The sequence below is a fragment of the Ursus arctos genome, unplaced genomic scaffold (assembly GCF_023065955.2).
Source record: "Ursus arctos isolate Adak ecotype North America unplaced genomic scaffold, UrsArc2.0 scaffold_4, whole genome shotgun sequence".
NCBI classification, from domain to species: Eukaryota; Metazoa; Chordata; class Mammalia; order Carnivora; family Ursidae; genus Ursus; species Ursus arctos.
Window position 1 is genome coordinate 17,316,617 of NW_026623056.1, and position 23,954 is coordinate 17,340,570.

General features: G+C 38.6%; 1 protein-coding gene across 8 annotated transcripts in view; it reads left to right on the forward strand.

Moving 5' to 3' along the window:
- Nucleotides 1-23,954, forward strand: part of VPS8 (VPS8 subunit of CORVET complex) — a 296,045-nt gene that overhangs the window by 228,683 nt on the left and 43,408 nt on the right. For 7 of the 8 annotated variants that reach the window (XM_057306778.1, XM_026497368.4, XM_048215283.2 and 4 more), the window contains 6 exons: nucleotides 383-486; nucleotides 4,932-5,013; nucleotides 5,370-5,452; nucleotides 15,760-15,840; nucleotides 17,465-17,634; nucleotides 20,073-20,238. In XM_057306778.1, the coding sequence (XP_057162761.1) occupies nucleotides 383-486; nucleotides 4,932-5,013; nucleotides 5,370-5,452; nucleotides 15,760-15,840; nucleotides 17,465-17,634; nucleotides 20,073-20,238 (686 nt within the window). The remainder of the gene's footprint in view (nucleotides 1-382; nucleotides 487-4,931; nucleotides 5,014-5,369; nucleotides 5,453-15,759; nucleotides 15,841-17,464; nucleotides 17,635-20,072; nucleotides 20,239-23,954) is intronic. The other variant, XM_057306779.1, reaches the window with a different exon arrangement.

Below are 23,954 nucleotides of genomic sequence, written 5' to 3' on the forward strand. Positions count from 1 at the left end.
AAGAGAGGACCTAAGATAGGATCTTGGAGGTATACTTACATCTAAGAAATGGAAGAAGAAATGGTAGAGCAAGAAAGGTGAAAGGTAATCTTTCTGCTGACTAACCCACAAACAGATGATGGGGCTGTTACCAATGCTTAGTAGATGAACATTTAAAATGCTAAGTGTGATGTGCTTTATATGTCCTGTGAATGTCAGGCATTACATGGAAACAAAATTATCTGTTTTTAATCTACTAAGCATTGGTATCATGCTTATGGAAGATTTCATAATAGAAAACCAGTGCTATGCAAAGAAAAAAATAGTTTAATTTTTTTACAGAAGCTCTGAGGATTATCAGTAATATATCCTTAAGTGTTGTTAACGATTTTTCTGACTCTAGAAACCAAAGAGGAGTTCTCATTGAAGGACGTTGAAGATACCATGGTAGAGACCATTGCCCTTTGCCAGAGAAATTCACATAATTTGAACCAGCAGCAACGAGAGGTAGGAGAATGACTACTTGGGCATATCAAAGTCTGTTCTGATCTGAAACTAGGAATTAATTCTGTTTCTGCTGCCCTCTCAGCCACCTGAGCTTAATTCAACTGGATTTTAATCACTGTTTAGTGCTCCCGGGAGTATAAGGCTCCTAAAGTTATTGTGAGGAGTGCCTGTCCTCTTTGTTCTCACAAAAGGCTTTCTATTCCTAGGTCTGGCTGTGCTGTGGAATTTAGGCGCATGAATACTAGATGTCCTTGTTCTCTTTGGACTGAGATTTTGTGTATTCCGTGTACTCATTCTGTGGATGTGTCGTCATTTATCATCTCTGCTATCCTCTGTGGAGGCAAATGAGCATAAGGAGCTGGAGGGAAACCCTCAGGGGATGCAGAGAAAGCTGGGAAAGGTCAAAGAAGGCCGTGATGTAGTTTCTCAACCCTGGCTGCGCAGTACAGTCACTCGGGGAGCTTTGAGAAAATCCCCGCATTCAGGCTGCACCCCAGAACAATTAAATTAAAGTCTCTGGATTGGGACCCAGTGTTAAAGCTTCCCACATGATTCCACTGTACAGCCAGGGTTGGAACCACTGCTGTAACAGATTCCAGACTGCCAAAAGGAAGAGCACAGAACTGAAGGAGGTATGGTTGAGCACCTGGTGCAGGTGGGAGTTAGAGCAGGGAAGCAGAAACTAAGGGGGCGAGATGTGACTTGACAGCCACAGTCTGCTGCAGTTTCAGAAGTAAAAGTTGCAGCGTGATATGGCATCGTAACTCCTCGGCGCCTGTCCCTCTGGGCTGCGGCCTCTGACGTGGCACCACCTAGCCCCTTTCTCTTCCTGGGGTTCTGAAATGGGGTGTAAGGCAGATTTTTTATATATATTTAGCCATACATGTTACAGTGAGAATTATAAACTTATTTTTGTTTTCTGTTCTTTTGAATTGGGTAAATTTCTACTTTACATTTTTGTCAAGGATTTTTTAAGGCCATACATTTCAACAACCCTTCAGAAGAGAAATTGTGTACAACAAGCACATTTACAAAATAGAGGGGTTTTTTTTCTTTATTAAAAAAAAACTTTTTTGTGTGATATACGTACTCATTATTTTTTAAAATCCTGCAATACAGGAAGTTATACAGAAGAATGCTTTTTAAAAATGACCTTGTAAGATCCTGTCACCCAGAAATAACCATCATCATCACTGGGTGACCATCACTCTAAATACTTTTTATCTGCCCCGGCGGACATAATTTTAGAAAAATTGGATCAGGAAATGCTTGCTTTTACAAATAAATACAGTATTCAATCTCAGGAAGCTTTCAGGATTTCAAATAAATATTTCTTCACCATACTATCTCTTAATTAATGTCACTACAGTTTTTTAAAAAGTCTGAATGACTGTAATAGATTGGAATTATTTGTTTATACTTACATTTCCGTTTTTGTATTATCTCTGATGCCAAGCTGGTAAGGAAATTTATGTGAACTCATGCTTGCTCCAGCCTCTGTCCTCCATCCCTCTTAATTGTAATCAGTTATGTTATTTTACCTCATTGAGGGCTAATAACGTAAACATTCTTTGCTGTGTCTACAATTCCTGTAAATTGTTTAATCTTTTGAAAATGGATTATGGGCTTTTCAGCAGGTTTTTGCCATGATTTTTCTATTGCTAAGTTTTTATTTTCATTCATCTTTTGGTTGGCTGGCTGTATTTGGACGTGGTTATGTTTTGATAGAGAAACATGAAAGGGTAGAATTCTTTAAATTGTGTTCATAATACTTAATTCTAAGTCTTTTTTACTTTTCAACCTTTCCATCTCCTCTCCAGTATCTATTTGATACTCCTCCATCTTCTCATGGAAAATTTAAGGAAAAACGATAATTATGTTTTCTAAGTAGGGCTGTTTAGGTTCACATGAGCTGAAATATGTCCAGATTCACATGTATTAATGGTAGAATTAGTTAATAAAAATCCGTACCTCCAGAACTCTAGGGATTATTCTGACTATATTTGAACTCTGTATCTCTTAATCAGAGACAGGAACAATGCTTCTTTTGATGTGGCAAAAGGAAAACTTATTCAATCTTTTTTTATTTTTTCGTCTGAATTGGAATTTGTTTTAGTAACAAGATTAGATGTTAGATTTCTTCCTATGCTTTGAAATTTTTACCTCTCTGTGGCTATTATTATGCCATTCGCTGGCTGTGTGTAAGAGAAGTCTGTCTCTCCCTGTCTTAGAGACACACACACACACCACTCTCTTTGTGGCCCCACCCTTCAACAACTGGTTTCTCTTTCATTTCTGAACAAGTTTCATAATAACAACAAAAATATTTGAATGTAAATTTTATATAAATACTGTCTTGTGTGAAAAATGCTAGACTGATTTTATATAATAACAAGCATTAAGTTTGGAGGATTTTAATGGTGGTTTGTCTTGATTCTCTTTGCTTTGTTTTGGAGAGAGTGAGAACAAAAGCTGTTGCCACAGACACTCAATAACTAGAAGATTTGAAGTATTAGAAAGTTTGGCAATGGACTGTTGATAATACCTCTTTCCAGAAGTCTGTCATCACAAGATTTAATGTTAGGAGTATTTACTTAAAGCAGACTGTAGGAAATTGGGCTGTTAGTCCTTCTCAAGCTGAATCTCTGCCTGTCCTACTTTTGTATATCTGTTTATGGGGCTGCCCTAATACACAGTGATTACATATAACAAAGAGTTTGGTTTTGTTATGCATATAATTCCCTGAAAAGAAAGCTGTTTATTACATAGCATAAGAAGGGAATTCAGGTTTAGTTGTGTTGCTCTCAGGGGATGGTTCATGTGAAGATTTAATTAAAGAAAAATAATTCCTCTGCGTAGCGTATGAACATATCCCGTGGCTATTACCTCTACAACCATGCTTCCCCCAGTCTACCATTTATAGTCAGGAAACAGCTAATCTTTACAAAGGTAATTCTTCTAAATCGTCTGGATTAAATAAGAAAATTTAAAAATCAAATTTCTAAATACAGTAAATATAAAAACAAAAGGTATGCCATTTATCACTAAAATACACAGTTAAACTACACAGAAATAAATGATGTGGTTATAAAAACATGTTAAAATAGGCAACTAAAAGATAAGCTAAGTAAAGCTATCTAAGAATAAAATACAAGACTAAAAGTTCATGAGCACTAATTAAGATAAATTAAAATTTCAATAAAATAAAAAATTGCCAGTATGTAATATAGTTAAAACCAGTATCTTGAGAACTTGAAGAAATACATCCAAAGTTATCAGTATAAAATCTTGGCCTTATATATCCCTAAATGGGAGCAGATAAAGGCTTCCTAGTAGAGCTCTTCAGTGAAGTTACTGAACCTGCAGCCTGTCCCCTTTGCCTTAAGAGGCTCCCATATCTCCACTGCTGTAGAACTCGTACGGGGTCGGTGGTGGGTACAGAACACACCCTCTTCTGTAAATAACCACTCTCGTTCTGCTCTGACCTTTCTTCGTGATTCCCAGATGTTTGCAGGAATAGGTTCCTCCCAAGATGTAGAGTTAAGGCCTTTTAAATGGTTGCCCAACAAGAGACCATGTTTGAAATTTTAAAATGTATTAGTTTGATTTTTGATTACAGATCCCTCCCCCCCCCCCCGGCCAAAAAAAGGAAGAATACAGAATTTGGAGTCAGAGTACCAGTTTATTTGGTAGTGTGATCTTTGGCAAATTACTTTTCTAAACTTCAGTTTCTTATCTCAAGTGAAAATCATGCTTATTGTATAAGGCTGTTACGAGATTGAAATGAGAAAGTGTGTGTAAATTATTTAATTGAGGACCCAGCACGATAGGAATAAATAAGTAGTGGATTTATTAATTTATCTCCTGAAGTGGTTGGAAATGTTAATTGAAATAACATTAACTTCTATTTTTTGGTCTCTGATGACTAAGGAGATGCAAAACAACACTTTATAGAGGGGAAAACTTTGGACAGCCTTTATTCATTTCTCTTGCTTGACGTGGCTGAAGAGAAATGGGGGGGGTGAGGTAGCAGAGGGGGTGGTCCTCTGTCCTCTCCTGCAGTACATAGGGTCACTTAGACTTGGTCAGTGGTGCGTGTATAGCACGATACGTAAGAACCTGGCTGGCGGCTCTGCCTTGTCTCCTTTGAGCAGGCCTTCTCCTGAAACACAGAAGATGGCAGTTCCAAGGTCTAGACTTACTTCAGTTTCTTTATTTTCCCAAGATGCATGATAAAGATAGCTGTTACAGCTGTGGTCATTGCTTCTTACTGTCTTTTCTCTTCCTAGTCAAGTGTTCTTTTCTTTTTAAAATGTTTATAAAGAAATGTATGCGAGAGGTACATCGCAACTGATGTTAATCTTAAAGTAACAGAGTGCTTTTGTTTCCTCTGACGTTGTTAATCTTAAAGTAACAGAGTGCTTTGGTTTCCTCTGACGTTGTAGGCACTCTGGTTTCCATTATTGGAGGCAATGATGGCCCCTCAGAAGCTGTCTGGTTCAGCTGCACCTCATCTACCCCCTGAAGGTAATTACGTTCATCAGAGTCCCCCTGTACCATCACCAGTTTTTATCTGTGAAAAATTATCATTATGATACCATTTCCCAGTATTATATTCTTACTGTTTCTCCTAATGAAATCATAGGATAGTGTTAATCTCATCTTTTACATTCAGTTCTTTCTATGGCACCAATTCCGTCATTTGTCTTGAATAATAGTAGCTTTGTTACTTATCAGCACGTAACTTTAAAATATCCAACTGGCCCTGGTTAGCTAGGTTTGTAGGAAGCTCTATAAATCCACTGTTTTCCACTGACTGTAGGAAAAATCAAAACCGCTTATTTTAAGCTAACCTTAATATTAACATTTTATTATTATAACAGCTCTGAAATCTTTGACCATGCAAGTTCTAAACAGCATGGCGGCGTTTATTGCCCTTCCGTCAATCTTGCAAAGAATCTTACAGGTGAGTTAAAAGGGGAGAAAATTCAGTGTTGATCAGTTTCAACTAATATTTTAGTTACGTTTAAATAACAAATTAAGCTAATGTTTAAATGGGTCCCTAGAGTAACGCGGCTGATTTTTGACATTGCTGACTGTCTAACTTACAACTGTCACCGTGCGCTCCAGGTGTGGGTTTGCCTGCACACACTGGCGACCTTCCGTGAGGGTGTGCAGCCTTCGCATGTGCACTGGCACCTGGGGACTCAGATATACAGGCCTCCTATTCATATGCTAACTGGGAGAGAATCACCGTTTATTTCCAGCTAACTGTGCTTTTTAGATAAAAAAAAAAAAAGATAACCTACAAATTAAGTTAATATAGGCATTTCCCAATCATTGGTTTGTAACTTAGGTTTTCTAACTCATCATAAAAAATTTTTTTTATGTCCAGGACTCATCCCCTGTTCTAAATTCTACCCAACTTTGTGTCCACGGCCTTTGTAGGAAATATCATTTCAGCCTATTTCCTTCAGCAGAAAGGCCTGAATGTTCCCAGCATCATCAAAAGAACACTAAAAATACCCTAAGATATATTTTTAAAAATAATCTGTGAACACTCCTAGGGAAACAGCAGGACTTACCCTTAGAATCCGTTTTGTCTTCTTTCATTTTATACAACATGCGCGCAGACACAAAACCAAAAAAAAAAAAAAAAAAAAGCCACCGAAAAAGAGTACTGTGATGCCATTGGTCTTTATAATTCTCAAATGATTTTTCTCCCATCAAGTATGTCCCTGGCAGCTCTCTTTTAAGGCTTGCCAAGCTCGACTTGCATCTGGTATGAAGTGTCTGGGCCTTTGCTGATCAGACCGCCGTATCCATAGGCTTTCATCACAGTTTATGTATCTGCACACGTACTCTCTCATTTGATCCTTATCATGCGGTGGAAAATTCTTTGATATAAACTACTTCTCTTATATCCATTTTAGAATGCGTTAGTCATAATGTGTTTAGTCATATATAAAGTGGTAATTCCATAAGGCAGAAATACTTTAATTTACCAAGTAAATTAGAAAAAAATGAAATCTTAAAATCAGAAGTGGCTTCATTCTCAGTGTATGCATTTTGCTTTATGTTGAGGCTTAACCACACTTTGATACATAAATTACAATAAACAAAAATCAGTTTTTCTCTTGACAAAAGCATGCGATGTTTAAAAATTTTGTTTTTCAATGCTCCTGACTTTGAAGGCTTTTGATATTAGAAAACCTTCACTTTATTTTGAGTTATATTGGCATTTATTTTATTTTTTTGGTTTTTTGGCATTCATTCTAATTGTACTCTTAGCATTTTCTACCTTCAGTGGTAGAAAAGGTACCTTCCACCTTCTACTTCCACTAATCAGGAGGGTATGCTCTTTCTTAAATTCCTTATTTGCACATTTGTGATTACTGTAATAATAATTCTACCTTATATTTGTATAGAGATTTTTATTTTTTTCAAGTTGCTTTCACAGATAGTATCTCATTTGAAGCTCACAACAATGTCTTCAGGTAGGTAGGGCTACTACAGAAATTTCCGTTGATGAAAGAGGAAACTACAGTATAGAAAAGTTAGTACTTGGTCTGCTGTTGGTGGCAGAACCCAGGCTACCACAAAAGTCTCTCACCTCCTAATTTATGCTCTTTCCTATTATATCGTGTAAACTTTTCAGTTGTTTCAGTGCCTAGTCTTTTGAAGTGTTAAGTAATTTGTTATTAATTATATGTTACCCTGTTTGGTCATTTCCTGTGTAGATGAAAGACTTAGCTCTTGTCCTAAAGGAGCTTTTATGAGAGACAGAAAATGTTCTGATATAACTATTCTTTGGGCTCTAAGCAAGTAATGGTGGCCACCGGAAGGGTTATCTGCTGTGAACCCCACATCGGGTGACTGCCACTTCATCCCTACATTTTCAGTCCATGTGATCACAGCAGGACCCTGACTCTACCAGATTGACTCAGGGTGAGCAACTGGCTTAAGCAGGGCCAGTAGTGCCTTTTCCAGAAAATTGTAGAACTGGACTCAAAAGGGATAAATGAGCCTCTGTTCAGGTCTCTGCAATACATAAGGTACAAAGGTCAGCAACTGACAGTGGCTACTTTTCCATCATGTGGGCTGAAATAGTTAAAAAAAAAAAAAAAAAGTTACAGAGAGAAGAAGAGTAAAGCAGACACACAAAGAGGAGAATAGACAACATGCATGAAGAAGAGAAGGCACCAGGAGAGGATAGTAAGACACAGGGAGAGGAGACCACAGAAATCCTGATGGCATTGGAGTCCTTCATTGTAATTCCAAAGGCTCTCCTGCATTTCTGTGCTTGGATCCTTGAAACAGCCCAGTATCTTTACAATAGTTATGTTTTTTTAATAAGTTGGAATGAGTTGGGTTTCTGAATATATCTAGTCAAAGGAGTACCAATAAAAGTATATCTGAAACAGACTGGGGAATTTGGGAAGAGTTCCTGGAGGAGGAAATGTCTGAACTGAATCTTAAATAGCCTAAAGGAATTAGGGGGGAAAAGGAGATAGGACTATTCTAAGCAGAGTGAACTATATATACAAAGAATGTGAGGTAAAACATGGTACATTTGGAGGAGTTGCAAGTGTTAAGTATGCTTGGAACATAGGACAAGAATAAAGGTGAGTCACGGAGCTGAAATTTGAGAGACTAGCAGGGACTGTGTTCTTAATTGCTTTGTGAACCATAAGGTTGGACTTTGGATTTAATTTTAACATTAGTAGATTCTCATCAAAGGATTTTAAGCTGAGGAATGATGGAATGATGTTTCTCTTTAGAAAAATCATTCAGCCAACATGTTATACAGGGTAAATTGGAAGGGATCAAGACTGAAGGCCTAGAAATACCCAGAATGTCATAGGTACTCAAAAGTTTGTTAATTGAGTTGCATAGAATGGCTAGGAGAAGATGGATTTGGAAATTAGTTAGTAGAATCCACTTCTTGACGTTTAGAGGTAGGGAAACACAAGAACTCATGTTTCATGTGACTAACAATGAGCAGTGGGGAAATAAAGAGATTGGACTTTATGGGAAGAGGTTAAAGTGGAGACATAGACTTGGAAGTTGTCAACACGGAAGTGGTAGTTCAGTTCTTGAAACTAGGTGAACTTTACGAAGAAATGAATTAGCGAGAAAAGCAGAAGGCTAAAAGTGGAGTTCTTGGAAACATCTAAGAATCAGGTCTATTTACCGATTTTTATTTACCATTAGAACAGAAGGACCTTTGGAATAAGACTATACTTTGCTAGTACTCTTATCACCATCATCCAGCCCAGAGGCACCTGGCATGTAGTAGGAACTAAATATTTTTGGAGTGAATAAAAGTCACAGGTGGAGGGATTCCACTTCTGACCAAAATGGAGTAACAGAGACCGGATTTACCCCCTTGCTTGAAACAACCAAAAAATTGGACAGGGTATATATGAAATAGTTTTTGAAAAACTGGATATCAGGCAGGAAAGGTCACTGATAACTGAGAGACAGGAAATAGACAAGGTAAGCCCCAAGTTTGTACCAGCTTAACTTCTTGAGACACTTTCTAGACAATATGGAGGAAGGGGGATCTCAGCCAGTTTCAGGCATATTCATTGCTTTGAGGAGATGGAGCTGAGAATCAAAAGACTGAGGTGGCCAGAGTTTGCAGGCAGGTACCAGGCAAGAGAACTCTGGAGATATGCAGGAGGCCCCCCTGTCAAGTGTAAATGCATGAGCTGAGGAAACTAGGCCAAGGAAAGAGCCTCCTGAAGGATAAGAGGGAATAATACTTGCACTCACACAGAGCCAACAGCAAGACTAGAATGAAGACCTCATAATGCACAGAACATGGGGTAGAGTACTCGGAAGTACTCAATAGGGCGAAACAGCCCTATGCTACATATCGCTCCAGTCATGCCTTGCCAGTCTTAATAGCAAGACCTGAAAAGATCAAACTTACCAAGTAATTTAACTGCATCCCTGAACAAAAGATTAAAAATACTTTTAGGAATACAAAAATATCCAGGTCCCAACTGTGTAAAATTTACAGTATATGACATTGAATCAGAAATTACAAGGTATTCAAAGAAGTTGGAAAAATGAAACCCAGATATAACATTGGATATTAGAATTATCAGACAAGGACACCAAAACAGAAGAAAAGATAAGTAAATTTGAAGACCCAGCAATACAGACTATCCAAAATGAAACAGAGAAAAGTAAATTGAAAAAAATAAAATGAATCTGTGAGCTCTGGGACAATTTCAGGCAGCCCAAAATATGTGTCCTTGGAATCCTGAAAACAGGGAGTCAGAGAGAAAAAATACTTGAAGAAATATTGGCTGAGTATCTTTCAGATTTATTGAGAACTGTTAGCACACAGATCGATAATCCCAAACCTGAGCAATGTTAGGAAAGCTGTAAGGCACATCATAATTGTTCAAAATCAGGGATTAACAGAGAAGCTTAAAAGCAGCCAGAGAAAAAAGAGGAACAAAAATAAAGGTGACAACATATTTCTGCCTAACAGTTTTAACCACTTGGACCTAGTCAACATTTACATACCAATTATAACAGCAGAACACACATTCTTAAGTTGTACATGGAATGTTTACCAAGATAGACCATACTCTGGGCTGTAAAGCAAATGCCCATAAATCCAGTGTTTTGGATTTTAACCATTCAAATAGGTGTATAGTGGTCTTATTGTTTTGATATACAGTTCCCTAATGAATAATGACTTTGAACACCTTTTAGGTGCTCACTTGCCATCTGTGTATCCCCATTAGTTGGATTGTTTGGGTTTTTTAATTGTTGAGTTTTAAGAGTTCTTTGTATATTTTTTATACAAGTTTTTTGTCAGATAAGTTTTACATGTATTTCTCCCAGTCGGTAGCTTGTTTTTGCATTCTCTCAACAGTGTCTTGTCTTTAAGCAGAAGGTTTTTTAATTTTAATGAGGTCCAACTTTTCAGGGATTTTTTTCATGGATTGTGTATTTAGTGTTGTATCTAAAAACTCATCATCAAGCTCATGGTCACCTAGATTTTTTTCCCATATTGTAGAAGTTTTATAGTTCTGCATTTTACATTTTAGGTCTGTGATCCATTTTGACTTAATTTTTATGAAAAATGTAAGGTCAGTGTCTAGAGTCATTTTTCTACATGTGGATGTCAGTTTTTCCAGCACCATCTGTTGAAAAGACTATCCCTTTCTTCATTGAAGAGCCTTTGCTCAGTTGACTGTATTTATGGGGGTTTATTTCTGAGTGCTCGGTTCTTCTCTAGTGATCTGTTTGTTTGGGCTTTTGCCAGTAACACATTATCTTGATTATTGCAGCTTCATAGTAAATCTGAATGTCAGGTAGTGTCAGTCCTCTGACTTTGTTCTTCTTCAATACTGAGTAAGCTATTTTGGGTCTTTTACCTTTCCATATCAGCTGTAGGATCATATTGTCTGTATCCACAAAGTAACTTGTCAGCATTTTGATTGAGATTGTCTTTGTCTGGTTTTGTCTGGGTAATGCTGGCCTCATCAAATGAGTTAGGAAGTGTTCCCTCTGCTTTTGTTTTCTGAAACAGATTGTAGGATATTGATATAATTTCTTTCTAAATATTTGGTAGAATAAACCAGTGAAACCATGTGGGCCTGGTGCCTTCTATTTTGAAATGCTATTACTTAAGGATTCAATTTGGTTAAAAGACCCAGGCCTATTATCTATTTCTCCTTGTGTGAGTTTTGGTAGATGGTGTCTTTAAAGGAGTTGATCTGTTACATCTAAGTTATCAAATACTCTAACCAGGAGTTTTTATGTTCTTAGGTTTTGGGGGTTTTCTGGTTTGTTGGTTTGTTTTTAATCTTGTCCCTTGTCATCATTTTTTTTTCATTAGTCCCAGTTTTCAATCCACTGCTAAGTGTTCTCTGCTAGAATATTTTCTAGATTATGTCCTGTGTTCCAACACAGTGGATGGAACATAATACATATTCAATAAACATTAGTTGTCTCAATCACCTCAGCAGTAGTTCTCAGCAGTTCATAAAGCACCTTCATGTTCTTTATCTCCTTTGACCTCTCTGTACACTAAGCTGGAGAGGTGGTGAAGTCCCCATGTTGCTCGTGAAGAAAGTGCTATATTAAATACCTTTCCTTAGTTGACTCTGTAAGTAAGTGGCCATAGCTGGAACATGAACCTAGCTCTTTGAACTCCAAAGCTGAGACCTTCTGTACCTAACACCAGCCCTGGTGGATTTCAGATCCACCTCCCCTGGAGAGAAGAGAGGGAGTGACATTATGCAGATGAGCAATTGCTCAGATAGTTACTGTTTTTCCAGAGGAGATGTTCTCATGACAGGAGGTTCTCAAGATCTTCTTGACCTCTAAATGTTTATTCACACTGATGCCTGGCACCTGAATTGTGCAGGCTTCTTCCGTGAGCAGTAGATGGTAAGTCGGGAGTGTTTTTAAGGGACTGTCTTTATATTATATAGATTCTGCCTTCACAACGTGCTTTTATTGAGCTTTACTCTATGGCAAAAGGTAATTCTTGGCTTCTGAGAAGCTGTTTGTGACTGCCTTACTGAGGAAATTAAAGCAAACACATGATTTATATGTTAACCTGCTGAGGGCATTATTCATATTTTAAAGTAATGCTTGATTAGGAAAGATTTTAATTACAAAACAAACCACATACATGCTACGGTAGGTCCCAGAAAGTAAGAGCAGAGAAAAGTAGCCATCACATCTTTTTCTAAAGAGCTTTTTAAAAAACCAAGTTTATGTGAAGTACCCAAGTGTGCTCTTCTTCTATGGTTTACAAATAAGTTGAAGAGAAACCTCAGCAGTTATTCATTGCTGAAGAATCTACCTGACATCTTTGGAAAATCATTTGAAAAGCTAGTGGATTGAGCACATGCTGTGCTAGAAGCCTTGAGCTCCCTTTGCACTCTATAATTTATATGTTGTCCCAGCATGAGGTAATTTTCATGATTTTGCCTTTAAATTATGCAGATTAAAGTGAAATGTACTGATACAAATATAGACATGACCTATAAAGGTTTCTTCCTTTTCCCAGAATTTAACCTTTTTAAGACCTTTTTCTTCTCCAAACCACCCTTGTCAGAAACAAATGACAGAGCTTTTCTGTGCTAGAGCTATATTAGTGTACTGAATGCACACATGACAGTTGATGCTATAATGTGCTTTTTATGAGACAGTATTACACTGTCCCTTGATACTTTGAGAAATAGGTGTATTTATTAAGAGCTTGACCAAAAGCATAATTGAGTGTAAGTTCAGAAGCATTAACAAGGATCTATTTTCATGCAAAAAAAAAAATAATTAAAAGAAAAAATTACCTGGTGAGTATATGGCCTGAGTTGTTTTTCTAATAAAAGATTAGCCTGAGATATCTAAAGTCTGGCCTTTTGTAAATGGTCTGCACATGTTTGACAGGTATCTTTACCTTAGTGACACATTCTCTGTCTGTGAAACAGAAAATGTCCCCATTAAGCTTCAGTGACTGGTTTAATCCAAACTTGTAAATGTGGTCATTAGTACACAACGACATAGTTTTTCTGTGCCTTTCATTTCTTAAGCATCTCCTCAGCAGCAGGGACCAGGAACCTATGGCAGACAATCTTGTGCTGCTGTGCACTAACTAAAGGACTAAAAACTGGTCTTGGTTAGAAGCTGTACCTACCCAGTCTTCCAACAGCCATCATCAGAGTCTAAAAGAGAAAAAGAAAAATAGACTATGTGGGGGCACCTGGGTGGCACAGCGGTTGGGCGTCTGCCTTAGGCTCAGGGCGTGATCCCGGCATTATGGGATCGAGCCCCTCATCAGGCTCCTCCGCTATGAGCCTGCTTCTTCCTCTCCCACTCCCCCTGCTTGTGTTCCCCCTCTCACTGGCTGTCTCTATCTCTGTCGAATAAATAGGTAAAATCTTTGGGGGGAAAAAAAAGAAAAGAAAAGAAAAATAGACTGTGGTGTAAGAACAGGAAGACAGGATTTCTTCTCATATTTCTTTTTTTTTTTTTTTTAAAGATTTTATTTATTTGACAGAGATAGAGACAGCCAGCGAGAGAGGGAACACAAGCAGGGGGAGTGGGAGAGGAAGCAGCAGGCTCATAGCAGAAGAGCCTGATGTGGGGCTCGATCCCAGATCGCTGAGATCACGCCCTGAGCCGAAGGCAGACGCTTAACCGCTGTGCCACCCAGGCGCCCCTCTTCTCATATTTCTGAACCTCTCTCCTACGTTTTTCCTGCTTTACAGTCTTGTCTTAACATCTGAACTCACAATTACTTTTAACGCACCGAGATTTTTTTTTTTAAGATTTTATTTATTTGTTTGAGAGCGAGAGAGCATGCACAAGCGGCAGGGGGGCAGAGGGAAGAGTAGACTCCCCAGTCAGCGGGGAGCGCAGTGCAGGGCTGCGTCCCAGAACCCCAGGATCACGACCTGAGTTGAAGGCAGACACTTAACCAACTGAGCCACCCTGGTGCCCCTCATGCACCAAGATTTTAATAACAGCCACTCCCTAAGAAGTAACAGAAATGCTACCCATGTTTTCCAGCAAACATGGGCTTATTATTATATTAATTAATATACCAATATACATATTAGTTTATCTATACTTGGAAGACCAGTATAACATGTTAATTAAAAACATGGTTTCTGGTTTGCCTGGGTAGTGCAGTCCTTTGGGGGTCCATTTCTTGATTTTGGCTCTTGTTGTGGTATCGGGGTCGTGGGATCGAGGGCCATGTTGGGGGGTTTAGCACAGAGTCTGTATGGATTTCTCTCACCCTCTGCCCATCCCACTGCGTGTGCTCTTTCTCTCTCCCTCTCTCTCAAATAAATACATCTTAGGAAAGAAAATAATTTCTGAAGTACTTAGATTCAAATCCCAGTTTATCTGCTTACTAGTTCTGTGATCTTAGAGAATTTTACTTAGCCTTTCTGAGCTTGACTTTCTTCATTTTTAAGTGTCCTGGAAGGATTGTAATGATATGGCACATATAAATAGCAACTATTTTCATTGAGTTGGGCTCCCCTTTTTGGCATGGGAGAGTCATTTATGTCAGACATAACCTCGTATTAGAGTAAAGTAATAGACTTGACATACTCAGTTATTAGCAATGTTTTAATTATAATTCTCAGCCTAGCCAAAGGTACAACAAAATGAACACACAAATATGCTGATGGAGATAAAAGTTGCATAATACGACTTTGTGGTAGAGCAATTTGGCAGTATATATCAATACCCATAAAAATCTTCTTTGAATCTGTAATTCCCTTTCTAGAAATCTCCTCTAAAGAAAGAATCGGAGATTCCGACCAAAATTTACAGCTACCAGCATTTAACAGTCGTGAGTGGGATTTGGGAAGGGGGAGACAAACTTAAATGTCCAACAAGAGAGAATGGTTGACTGACACGTGGTATTTTCACATGATTCATACTTTGTGGCTGTTATGAAATATTTGATGATACTGCTCACAATATACTATCATGAAAGTATGTAAAATGCTCAAATTCTGTGCACTAAGAAATACATCTCTCTCTCTTACCCTTTCTCTCCTTTCCCAGAAACAAGACTGGAAAAATGTGCATCAAAATATCAATAGTTTTTATCTCTGTGTTTCTGGATTTTAGTTTTTTGTGTCTGTTTATTATTTGTTTCTGTATACCTCAGTGTTTTCCAAATTGTCCATAATAAGTTACTGGGCATACCTCAGAAGAAAGCAGTGGAGGAAAGATTGGGTGTCTAGGTGTCTGTTGTTTATCAGTAGTGACTTTATTGAAAAAAGCTTTGAAAAACTGAAAGCTGCTCCTTGGATCCAGAAACTAATCTAAACTAAAGTCTTGTCTCCTAAACTGAAGTGATTTAGTTGGTAAGGGCCAGAAGGTGGCCAAATGTGGGTCACAGGAAGGGTTGTTGGACAGGTTCGGGTATTCAGGTGAACGCTGGTTTTAATGTAGCAGATAAGGGGCAGGTGATGTTTAATATGAAAGATAGGAAGCTTCTTGCCCAAAGAAAACCAGGGTGAACTTTAATGAGACTTGCAATAAAGATGTTAAGTAAGGGGCTTATATCACTTAAATTTTATTTATCTTTTCAAAATAGATGGCCAGAGGAAAACCAATATGCATTTCCAGTGAAAGGTTGATAGAAGAATACTTTGTGACTATAGAAAAGTATTTGAGTATTCGGCATTTTCAGATAACTTATTTAGTAAAGTAATCTTAAAGTACCAAGCACAGAATTACAAATTTTTGCAACTTTTTTCTAATTAGGATCCAGTTTATGGAAAAGGAAAACTTGGAGAAATCCAGGGACTTATTCTGGGAATGTTGGATACCTTTAACTATGAACAAGTAAGCTACTTTCTATTTCTAAGGCTGTACTAAGGTAAAAAGAAGCTGTTTCTTTTTTCTTTGCACCTATAGTTTTTCTTTAAAAATTCCTATCTATTTAATGGAAGTTTGGTAGGTTGAAGTGTACACTTTTCAAAAAGTTTTTAAATCTCTTGGCCTTAATTTATATTATACATATGGATACACACATATATACACACACACATATACACATACACATAGATATTCTAGAATGTGGAAATGCATCAAATTTGGATTCATTTGATTCATTCGTAATGGAATAGTTCTTTTTTTCCAAATGAAAAGTGTGATAAATTTTCCGGAAAAATAATTTAATGCAAAGCTGTAACCCATGAAAACAAAGAGTCAGCATGAGTATAGAAAATTGCAAAAAAAAACAAACAAACAAACAAAAAAAACAATAATCCTTTTCTTTTAAACATTCTGAAACAGATAATTGCCACTAACCAAAAATGGTCATTGGTTTTCCTTTAACTCAGAACTGTCTCTAGCATTAATTCTCAATAGGAGCCAGCATGGTATACAGATTTTTTTTCTTAGAATACTTCAAAGTGACTCATGAAGCCACCTAGGAAAAGCACCATTTAGGCATGTTAGATACAGTATCTGCTTTTTTAATAATCCAAGAGAAGAAAAGAAAAATTGGAGGTGACAGAGCTTTTCTTAGGGTGTTAACTACAGTTTTGCTCAGTGTACCCAGTGAAACAGACACCCTTGCAGGCATGGACTCCATGCTGGCAGAAGGGAAGCTGAGGGCAAGGCAGGAAGGTTTTGCAGACTTTTTGAAGAGGAGGAAAAGATGGGGTTGATTGGAAAGAATTAGGATGGTAAGACCGTTAGACCTAAAAATTCTGCTTTACAGATAAAGAACTAGCAAGGAGGATGGGCAGTATGTCTTCCCCTTTGGGACTGCACATCTAAATGGTATATACGAATATTGAGAATTAGATAGAGTATGAAAACAATACTTTACAAGTGGACAGAGCCTTAAAATGACTTAATGTGATAGCTACGAAAATGTCTTTGTGTGACTTACTGACAGATGTCACAGTCTTAAGTAGATTCAAATGATTTGTAAGTGCTGATCAGGAAAATGTGATCCCTCTGCCCAAGAGAGATGAAAACTGAGTAATGGCCATTAGCTTTTCAGTGAAAGGTTATTTGAAATATTGCCACAGATGCAGTTTCTATTAAAAAAAAAAAAGCTGGGATTTTTTGGTTGGTTGTTAACGCTTTGAGTCATTCAGAGGGAACTTATTATAGAAATGTCATAAATAAATAGGTTTGGGTTTATCTAGTCATTAGAAAGTCATCAGTACTGAATTAAGCCACAGAATGGCAGAGCACACATTTCTCAGTAGAAACTAATGACAGCCTTTTAATAAATATTTTGAGACTCTTAATGTATGCAGTTGTCGTTCCTTGCACATCAAAGTTAACCCCTTAAGTTTGGGAGTACTTGGTGTTTGTTTTATCAATGTTATGCTTTCATAGTATTTTCTAACTTCAGTTGTTTGTGGCTGAAAACTCAGTAGTGCTATTCCTCCCTCACCCCCTCACGCCATTCCTGTGTGTGTGTATTTGTTGTTTTGGTCTTTCATAGACACTGCTGGAAACAACTACTAGCCTTCTAAACCAAGACCTCCATTGGTCATTGTGTAACCTGAGAGCTTCAGTCACCAGAGGACTGAATCCCAAGCAGGATTACTGCTCTATATGTTTGCAGCAGTACAAGAGACGCCAAGAAATGGCTGATGAAATCATTGTCTTCAGGTAAGCAAGAGAAACGAAATGTCATACATATGGTATGTGACATGTATGGTATTACCAGGCAGGGATACACGTGGATACACAGCCCTAGGCAATCATTCTAGCAGTGAACAAAACAAGGCAAAGTTCCTGTCATAGACCTTAACATTCTGCGTAGGGGTTGGGAGAATATATGGGTGGAGACAATATAAGATGGACTCTAGAGCCAAACTTTTTGAGTTCAAATCCTGATTCTACCACTTACTACCTGTGAGACTTTGGACATGTTATTTAATCTCTTTACATCTTAGTTTCCTAATCTGTAAGTTGGGATAATAATGATACATTTCCTTAGGGTTTTGTGAAGATTAAAGGAGATAAATTACATAAGACACCTGTAATCATGCTGACATAGAGTAAACACTGTGTAAGTGTTATGGCTACTATTATTATAGACACAGGAAGATTGATAGATTTGATGGTTGGAAGGGGAAGAAGTTCTCATACACAAAGAGTCCACTCATTCAACACGTATTTATTGAGCTCATACTTTATGCCAAGCGCTGTTCAAAGGGAGTAAGGTAAAGCATGAACAGAGCAAAGGATCTGTTCTCATGGAGTTTACATTCTAGTGATAAGGGCAGACAAACAAGTAAAATGCCTGCTGGTGACTATGGTGGAAAAAATAAGACATGTTAAGTGAGAACAGTGTTTGGTGGGGGAAGAAATGTTATATAGCGTGATCGAGGAAAGCATCACTGATAAGGTGACTTAATAACAGACAGTTTAAAACTTAATAAAAAGGTAATAATTACCGGGATACCTGGGTGGCACAGCAGTTAAGCGTCTGCCTTAGGCTCAGGGCGTGATCCCGGCGTTATGGGATCGAGCCCCACATCAGGCTCCTCCGCTATGAGCCTGCTTCTTCCTCTCCCACTCCTCCTGCTTGTGTTCCCTCTCTCGCTGGCTGTCTCTATCTCTGTCGAATAAATAAATAAAATCTTTTAAAAAAAAGTAATAATTACCATGAATAAAATAAAATATGGTGTAAAGGAATGTTGGGAGCTACTAATTTCCAAAGAACGATTAGGGAAAGTATCACTAGTTTAGTGACATTTGAATAAAGACCTAAGGGAAGTGGCCATGCAGTATCAGGGAGAGAGTGCCCCAGGCAGAGAACCAGCAAATGCAGAAACCATGAAGCTGGAGCATAGTTGGTGAACTTGAGGAGTAGTGGGTGAGTAGGCTTGTGTTGGCAGAGCAGAGTGAAGGGAAGGGAAGATGGTAAGAGATGGCCTCAGAGGAAGAACAGGCCAAATCATGTAGGAACTGGGTCATTATAAAGAGTTAAAGTTCTGCTCTGAGATGAGAAGCCATTGGATGTTTGAGGATAGGTTTGACATGATCTGGCCTATGTCTTAAGGATCACTTTGCTGTTGAGAATGGACTACAGAAGGTCAAGGGTGAAATCAGGGAGACCAGTTAGGTTATTATAGTAATCCAAGTGAGAGATGGCCCAAGGTGGTAGTAATGAAGTAAGAAGTGGAAGGATTCTGGATATATTTTGAAGGTAGAGCTGATAAGATTTCTTTATAGATTGGATGTGATGTGTGAAAGAGAGTGGTCAAGGATGATGCCAAAGTTTTTGGCCTGAGCAACTGGAAGAATTTAGTTGTTTTTTACTGAGATGTGGAAGGTTGGATGAGAGCCATGCAGTGTGGGTAGAGCAGGGTGGAAATCAAGAATTTCGTTTAACATGTGTTAAAGTTAAGAAGCCTATAAGACATCCCATCCTCATGTGGGTGGTATCTTAAAGCTGTGGAACGGGAGGTAATCACCAAAGGAACAAAGCAGAGCTATAGAAGAGAAAAAGTAGAGAAAGACTGTAGAATAGAGTTGACTTCTGAGGTGGTCCAACATTTCAGGTTGGAGAAATGAGGAGGAATCAGTATAGATGACTGAGAATTATATTCAACACTCGCTTCTGGGAGGCTCATTTAGTAATCAACAGGGAATTTCTTCTTACGAATAGTGTAAGAACTTACTGTAGCCCTGACATTTTCATAAATACTTAATCAAATCACTACTGTTGCCTCGGATTTGATGAGGCAGACCACTCATGTTGTCATCAAGCTACTTAAATCATTATGATTTTCCCCAATTGCATTTTTTATCCTATCTAAAAATATTTTATAGTTTGAGAAATGAACAGAAGTTCAAGTCATCTCCCAGGTGGTTTGTAGTCAGGGTACTGTGATTCTGTTCCTACTCACAACTTAAGTGTACAAATATGTGAGTCCAGATTTCAAGAGAGGACAACAAGTAAATTTCCTTTCTTCTTAATTATACAACAGTCAGTGCATTCCAGCTTATTGGAAATCTTTATCACTTATAAATACACTCTAACATAGCATATGTTTGTGGATTTTATGATGAGAAAATTGGTTGCCTTCATTTTGCAGCTGTGGCCATTTGTATCACTCATTCTGTCTGCAAAACAAAGAGTGCACCATAGAGACTGAGGGGCAGACGAGATGGACATGCTACAAATGCAGCTCAAGTAACAAAGCAGGGAAATTAAGTGAAAATTCATCTGAAGTTAAGAAGGGGAAGACAGCCCCATCCCAGGTAAGACTTGTTTTCATGGCAAGATGGAGTTAGTCTTTTCTTACCAATGTCTTCCAGGCCTGGCCTCATTTTTCTTGTAGGCCTCCACAAATTTATCTCATGGGTATCCAGTGCGTGGCATCATCTGTTCAGCCCTATTCAGTATTTGAAGAGCTTCTCCTCTTTGCCCCACATTGAGAAACGGGGATCTAGGAGCAAGAGAAGACATTTTCTGCCCTTGAAAAGTTAAGATCTAGTTGAACAGAGGAGATGTACACCCATGAGTCGGCTGAAGGTCCTTTGATCAAGTAAGAGGTCAGCAAGTACAAATGCTGTAGTCCTCACAGTCCCTGTGTGCTGAGGAGTGCAGAGCTGTCACTCTTAAGTGGCGCCAGTGGACAAGGTTAAGTACGCACGTGCTCTGTACATGGTTTCCTCAGCTGGGTACCTTTCTTCAAAGAACATCATTCAGTAGTGTTCATTTGAGAAATCTCCATCGCCTTTGGAATTGACTCATGGAGGAGATACAAGTTTTGTTCATTTTACAGCCTTTCTTTTCTTCTTCTTAAGCAGGCAGTAGTGCAGTTGAACTCTACTGCGTAATAACTTTTGGGAGAACAGAACTTGACAACACGAGGGGCCCAGTGTGGAGGAGAAGCAGTTGCTAGCTGCTATGACCTGATCATTATTCTGTTCTCAGTTTATTTCCTCCTGACAGTGAGGAGAAGTGTCACATTCTTGCTCCTTCCTCTGTGCCCCCTATCCTGTAGTTGGCCTTAACATCACTTTGTGAAAAGTTGAACCTGTCGATTTTCTCTGTTTCATCAGCTTTCAGTGCTGTTTTAGAAGTAGACCCAGAAAAAAACTTTGGCTTAGCTTCTCCCAGATAACAGTTGAGAACTTTTATACTCTGGTGGTAGGCATTCATTTCTATTCATCCACTGTGTATGGAACAGTATGCCAGGCACTGTGCCAAGTGCCAGGGATACAGTGGTAGACAAGACATTTTGACTTGTGGAGGATATAACCAGTGAAGTTGCAAACGATTTTGAATTAGTATTCTTCAGTTCTTTCTGACACCAAATATGTGGTATCTTTTCCAGCACCAGATCTGACACTAATTCTGTCAATATTCTGGACACCAGCTAGGTGTCCAGTAATTCACTTTCAACACTACGAGGAGTTAGCATCAGGTTCCACAGGTTTAAGGATTCATTCACACAAGACTGCTCTTACTAAAAACACCAGTTGCAAATGGAATGCCCCAGTTACCCACCCTCTGTCTGACTCAGCAGATTCAGAGGTTCCTGTGATCAACCCCCCTGTAGTTCAGTAATTCACTAGGCAAATCCTAGAACTTAGGAAAATGCTTTACATTTACCTGTTTATTAAAGGATCCAACTCAGGAACAGCCAAATGGGAAAAATGCCCAGGACAAGGTATGGAGGCAAGAAGGGTGTTTCCATGTCCTCTCCTGGCACCCTACCTTCCCAGGACCTCCATATGTTCACCAACTCAAAATCTTGAACCTGGTCACTTCAAGGTTTCTGTAGAGGTCTTATTATGTAGGCATAATTGATTAAATCATTGGCCATTGGTGATTAAACTCAATCTCTAGCCCCTCTCCCCTCCCCAGAAGTTGGGGATGCAGGACAGAGGATGGTAAAGCTGAAAGTTCCCACCCTCTAAGCATGGCCTGATCTTTCTAATGACTAATCCCCAACCTGAAGCTGTGTAGGGGTCTAGAGATGCCAGTCATCTCACTAGCATACAGAAGGTACTCTTCTTACTCCAGAGATTCCAAGAGTTTAAGGAGCTATGTACCAGAAACCAGGGACAAAGATGAGATATATATATATTTTTATTATGCCACAAATATTTGCAGATGAACTATGCTGTAAGAGCAGATAATGAGTGTACTTAATCAACAATGGAAATCATGGAAGGCTTCCTGGAAGTGCCATGTTAGCTGCCCCTGAAGGAAAAGGGAAAGTAAGCTAGACAAATTTAGGTGCAATGGTTGGTAGAATGAGGGATACTCTAGGCCAAGGGAACAATACAGATAGAACAAACATAGCATCTCTGCTGTGAAGCTAGACGTTGAGCATGATTGGATCAAGAATATGAGAGAGTGAGCAGTATAAGGTGAGGCTCCTGTGGTAAACAGGAATCATATTAACTGCTTTGATGATTGTACCAGAGAAGCAGGGAAGATATGGTGCACCTAGGTGGCTTAGTTGGTTAAGTGTCTGCCTGCGGCTCAGGTCATGACCCCAGGGTCCAGGGATTGAGCTCCATGTAGGGCTCCCTGCGCAGTGGGGAACCAGCTTCTCCCTCTTCCTCTGCTACTCCCCCTGCTTATACTTGCTCACTCTGTCAAATAAATAAAATCTTAAAAAAAAAAAAAAAAAAAGAAACAGGGAGGATATTGAGGGGTTTTAAGGAAGGAATAATATCTGATCAGAATAGCATTTTTTCCCAGAGTGGCATTCTTAGAACACTCTAACTGCAGGGCAGAAAATGAATTGAAAGGGAAGCAAGAACGGATGTAGGGAGACCCAAGAATATTGAAGTAATTTAGAGGAAAGAAGTGGTAATTTGTACTAGAATGATAGAAGTTGGGATGGAGAAAGTACTACATATTTGAGACATGTTTGAGATGGACACAAACATCAGAATAATTGTTATGGTTCCTGCCTCACCACCTGCATCTCAGACCACGCTCTTTTCACCCTCTCCTCCAGTCACATTCAGCTTCCAGTTCTGTGCTCTTTTCTGCTTCACAGCATTTAATTGAGAGAGAGAACTATCGGGACTTGGTGATAAATAAATTTGTTGGATGGAGCAGTTAAGACAAAGGGAAGAGTCAAAAATAGTATTGATTTCTTACTTGAACAACTGATGGGTGATGGTACCATTTACTGAGGTAGGAAATAGTAAACAAAGAACAGACTTGGGAATAAGAGAATTCATTGTTGAATTTAGAGACTTTGGCAGGACATTTTGAGTAAAGATGTTCAGTGTGGTTCAGATTGAAAATTTTATTAACTAGTCATCCAGAATGCTTCCTTGTTTGCATTTAAGGAAGGAAAGACAGGTCTTGTGATTTCCACCATGTTTCCAAGCTGAATCCAAATGCTGATGGGGGAACCATTATTTATGCAAATTCTTAAGTCGCATCTTGGGCATTTTAGTTTTTTTCTGTCTTTCAGTTATATCCTATTTATAAACCAACTTGTGATTGTATGCATATGATTGCTTGGATATTACCAATTTTTTTTTAAAGATTTTTTATTTATTTATTCAACAGAGATAGAGACAGCCAGCGAGAGCGGGAACACAAGCAGGGGAGTGGGAGAGGAAGAAGCAGGCTCATAGCAGAGGGGCCTGATGTGGGGCTCGATCCCATAACGCTGGGATCACGCCCTGAGCCGAAGGCAGACGCTTAACTGCTGTGCCACCCAGGTGCCCCTGCTTGGATATTACCAATTAAATTTTTCTTTCTTTCTAGATAGTCCTGAGCAGCTAAAATAGACTTTTTTTTCCTTTTTAAAAAAATAAAATTGTTTTATGCATATAATTACGTATTTTAATACGTAATTTACAAACAGTAAAATCTACCTTCCACGAGTTTTGACAATCACCTTTACGACCAAGATCTAGTATTATCACCTACTCTCCAATGTCTCCCATATCTCTTTGTAGTCAACCTTTCCCCCAGTCTCAATCCCTAGCAA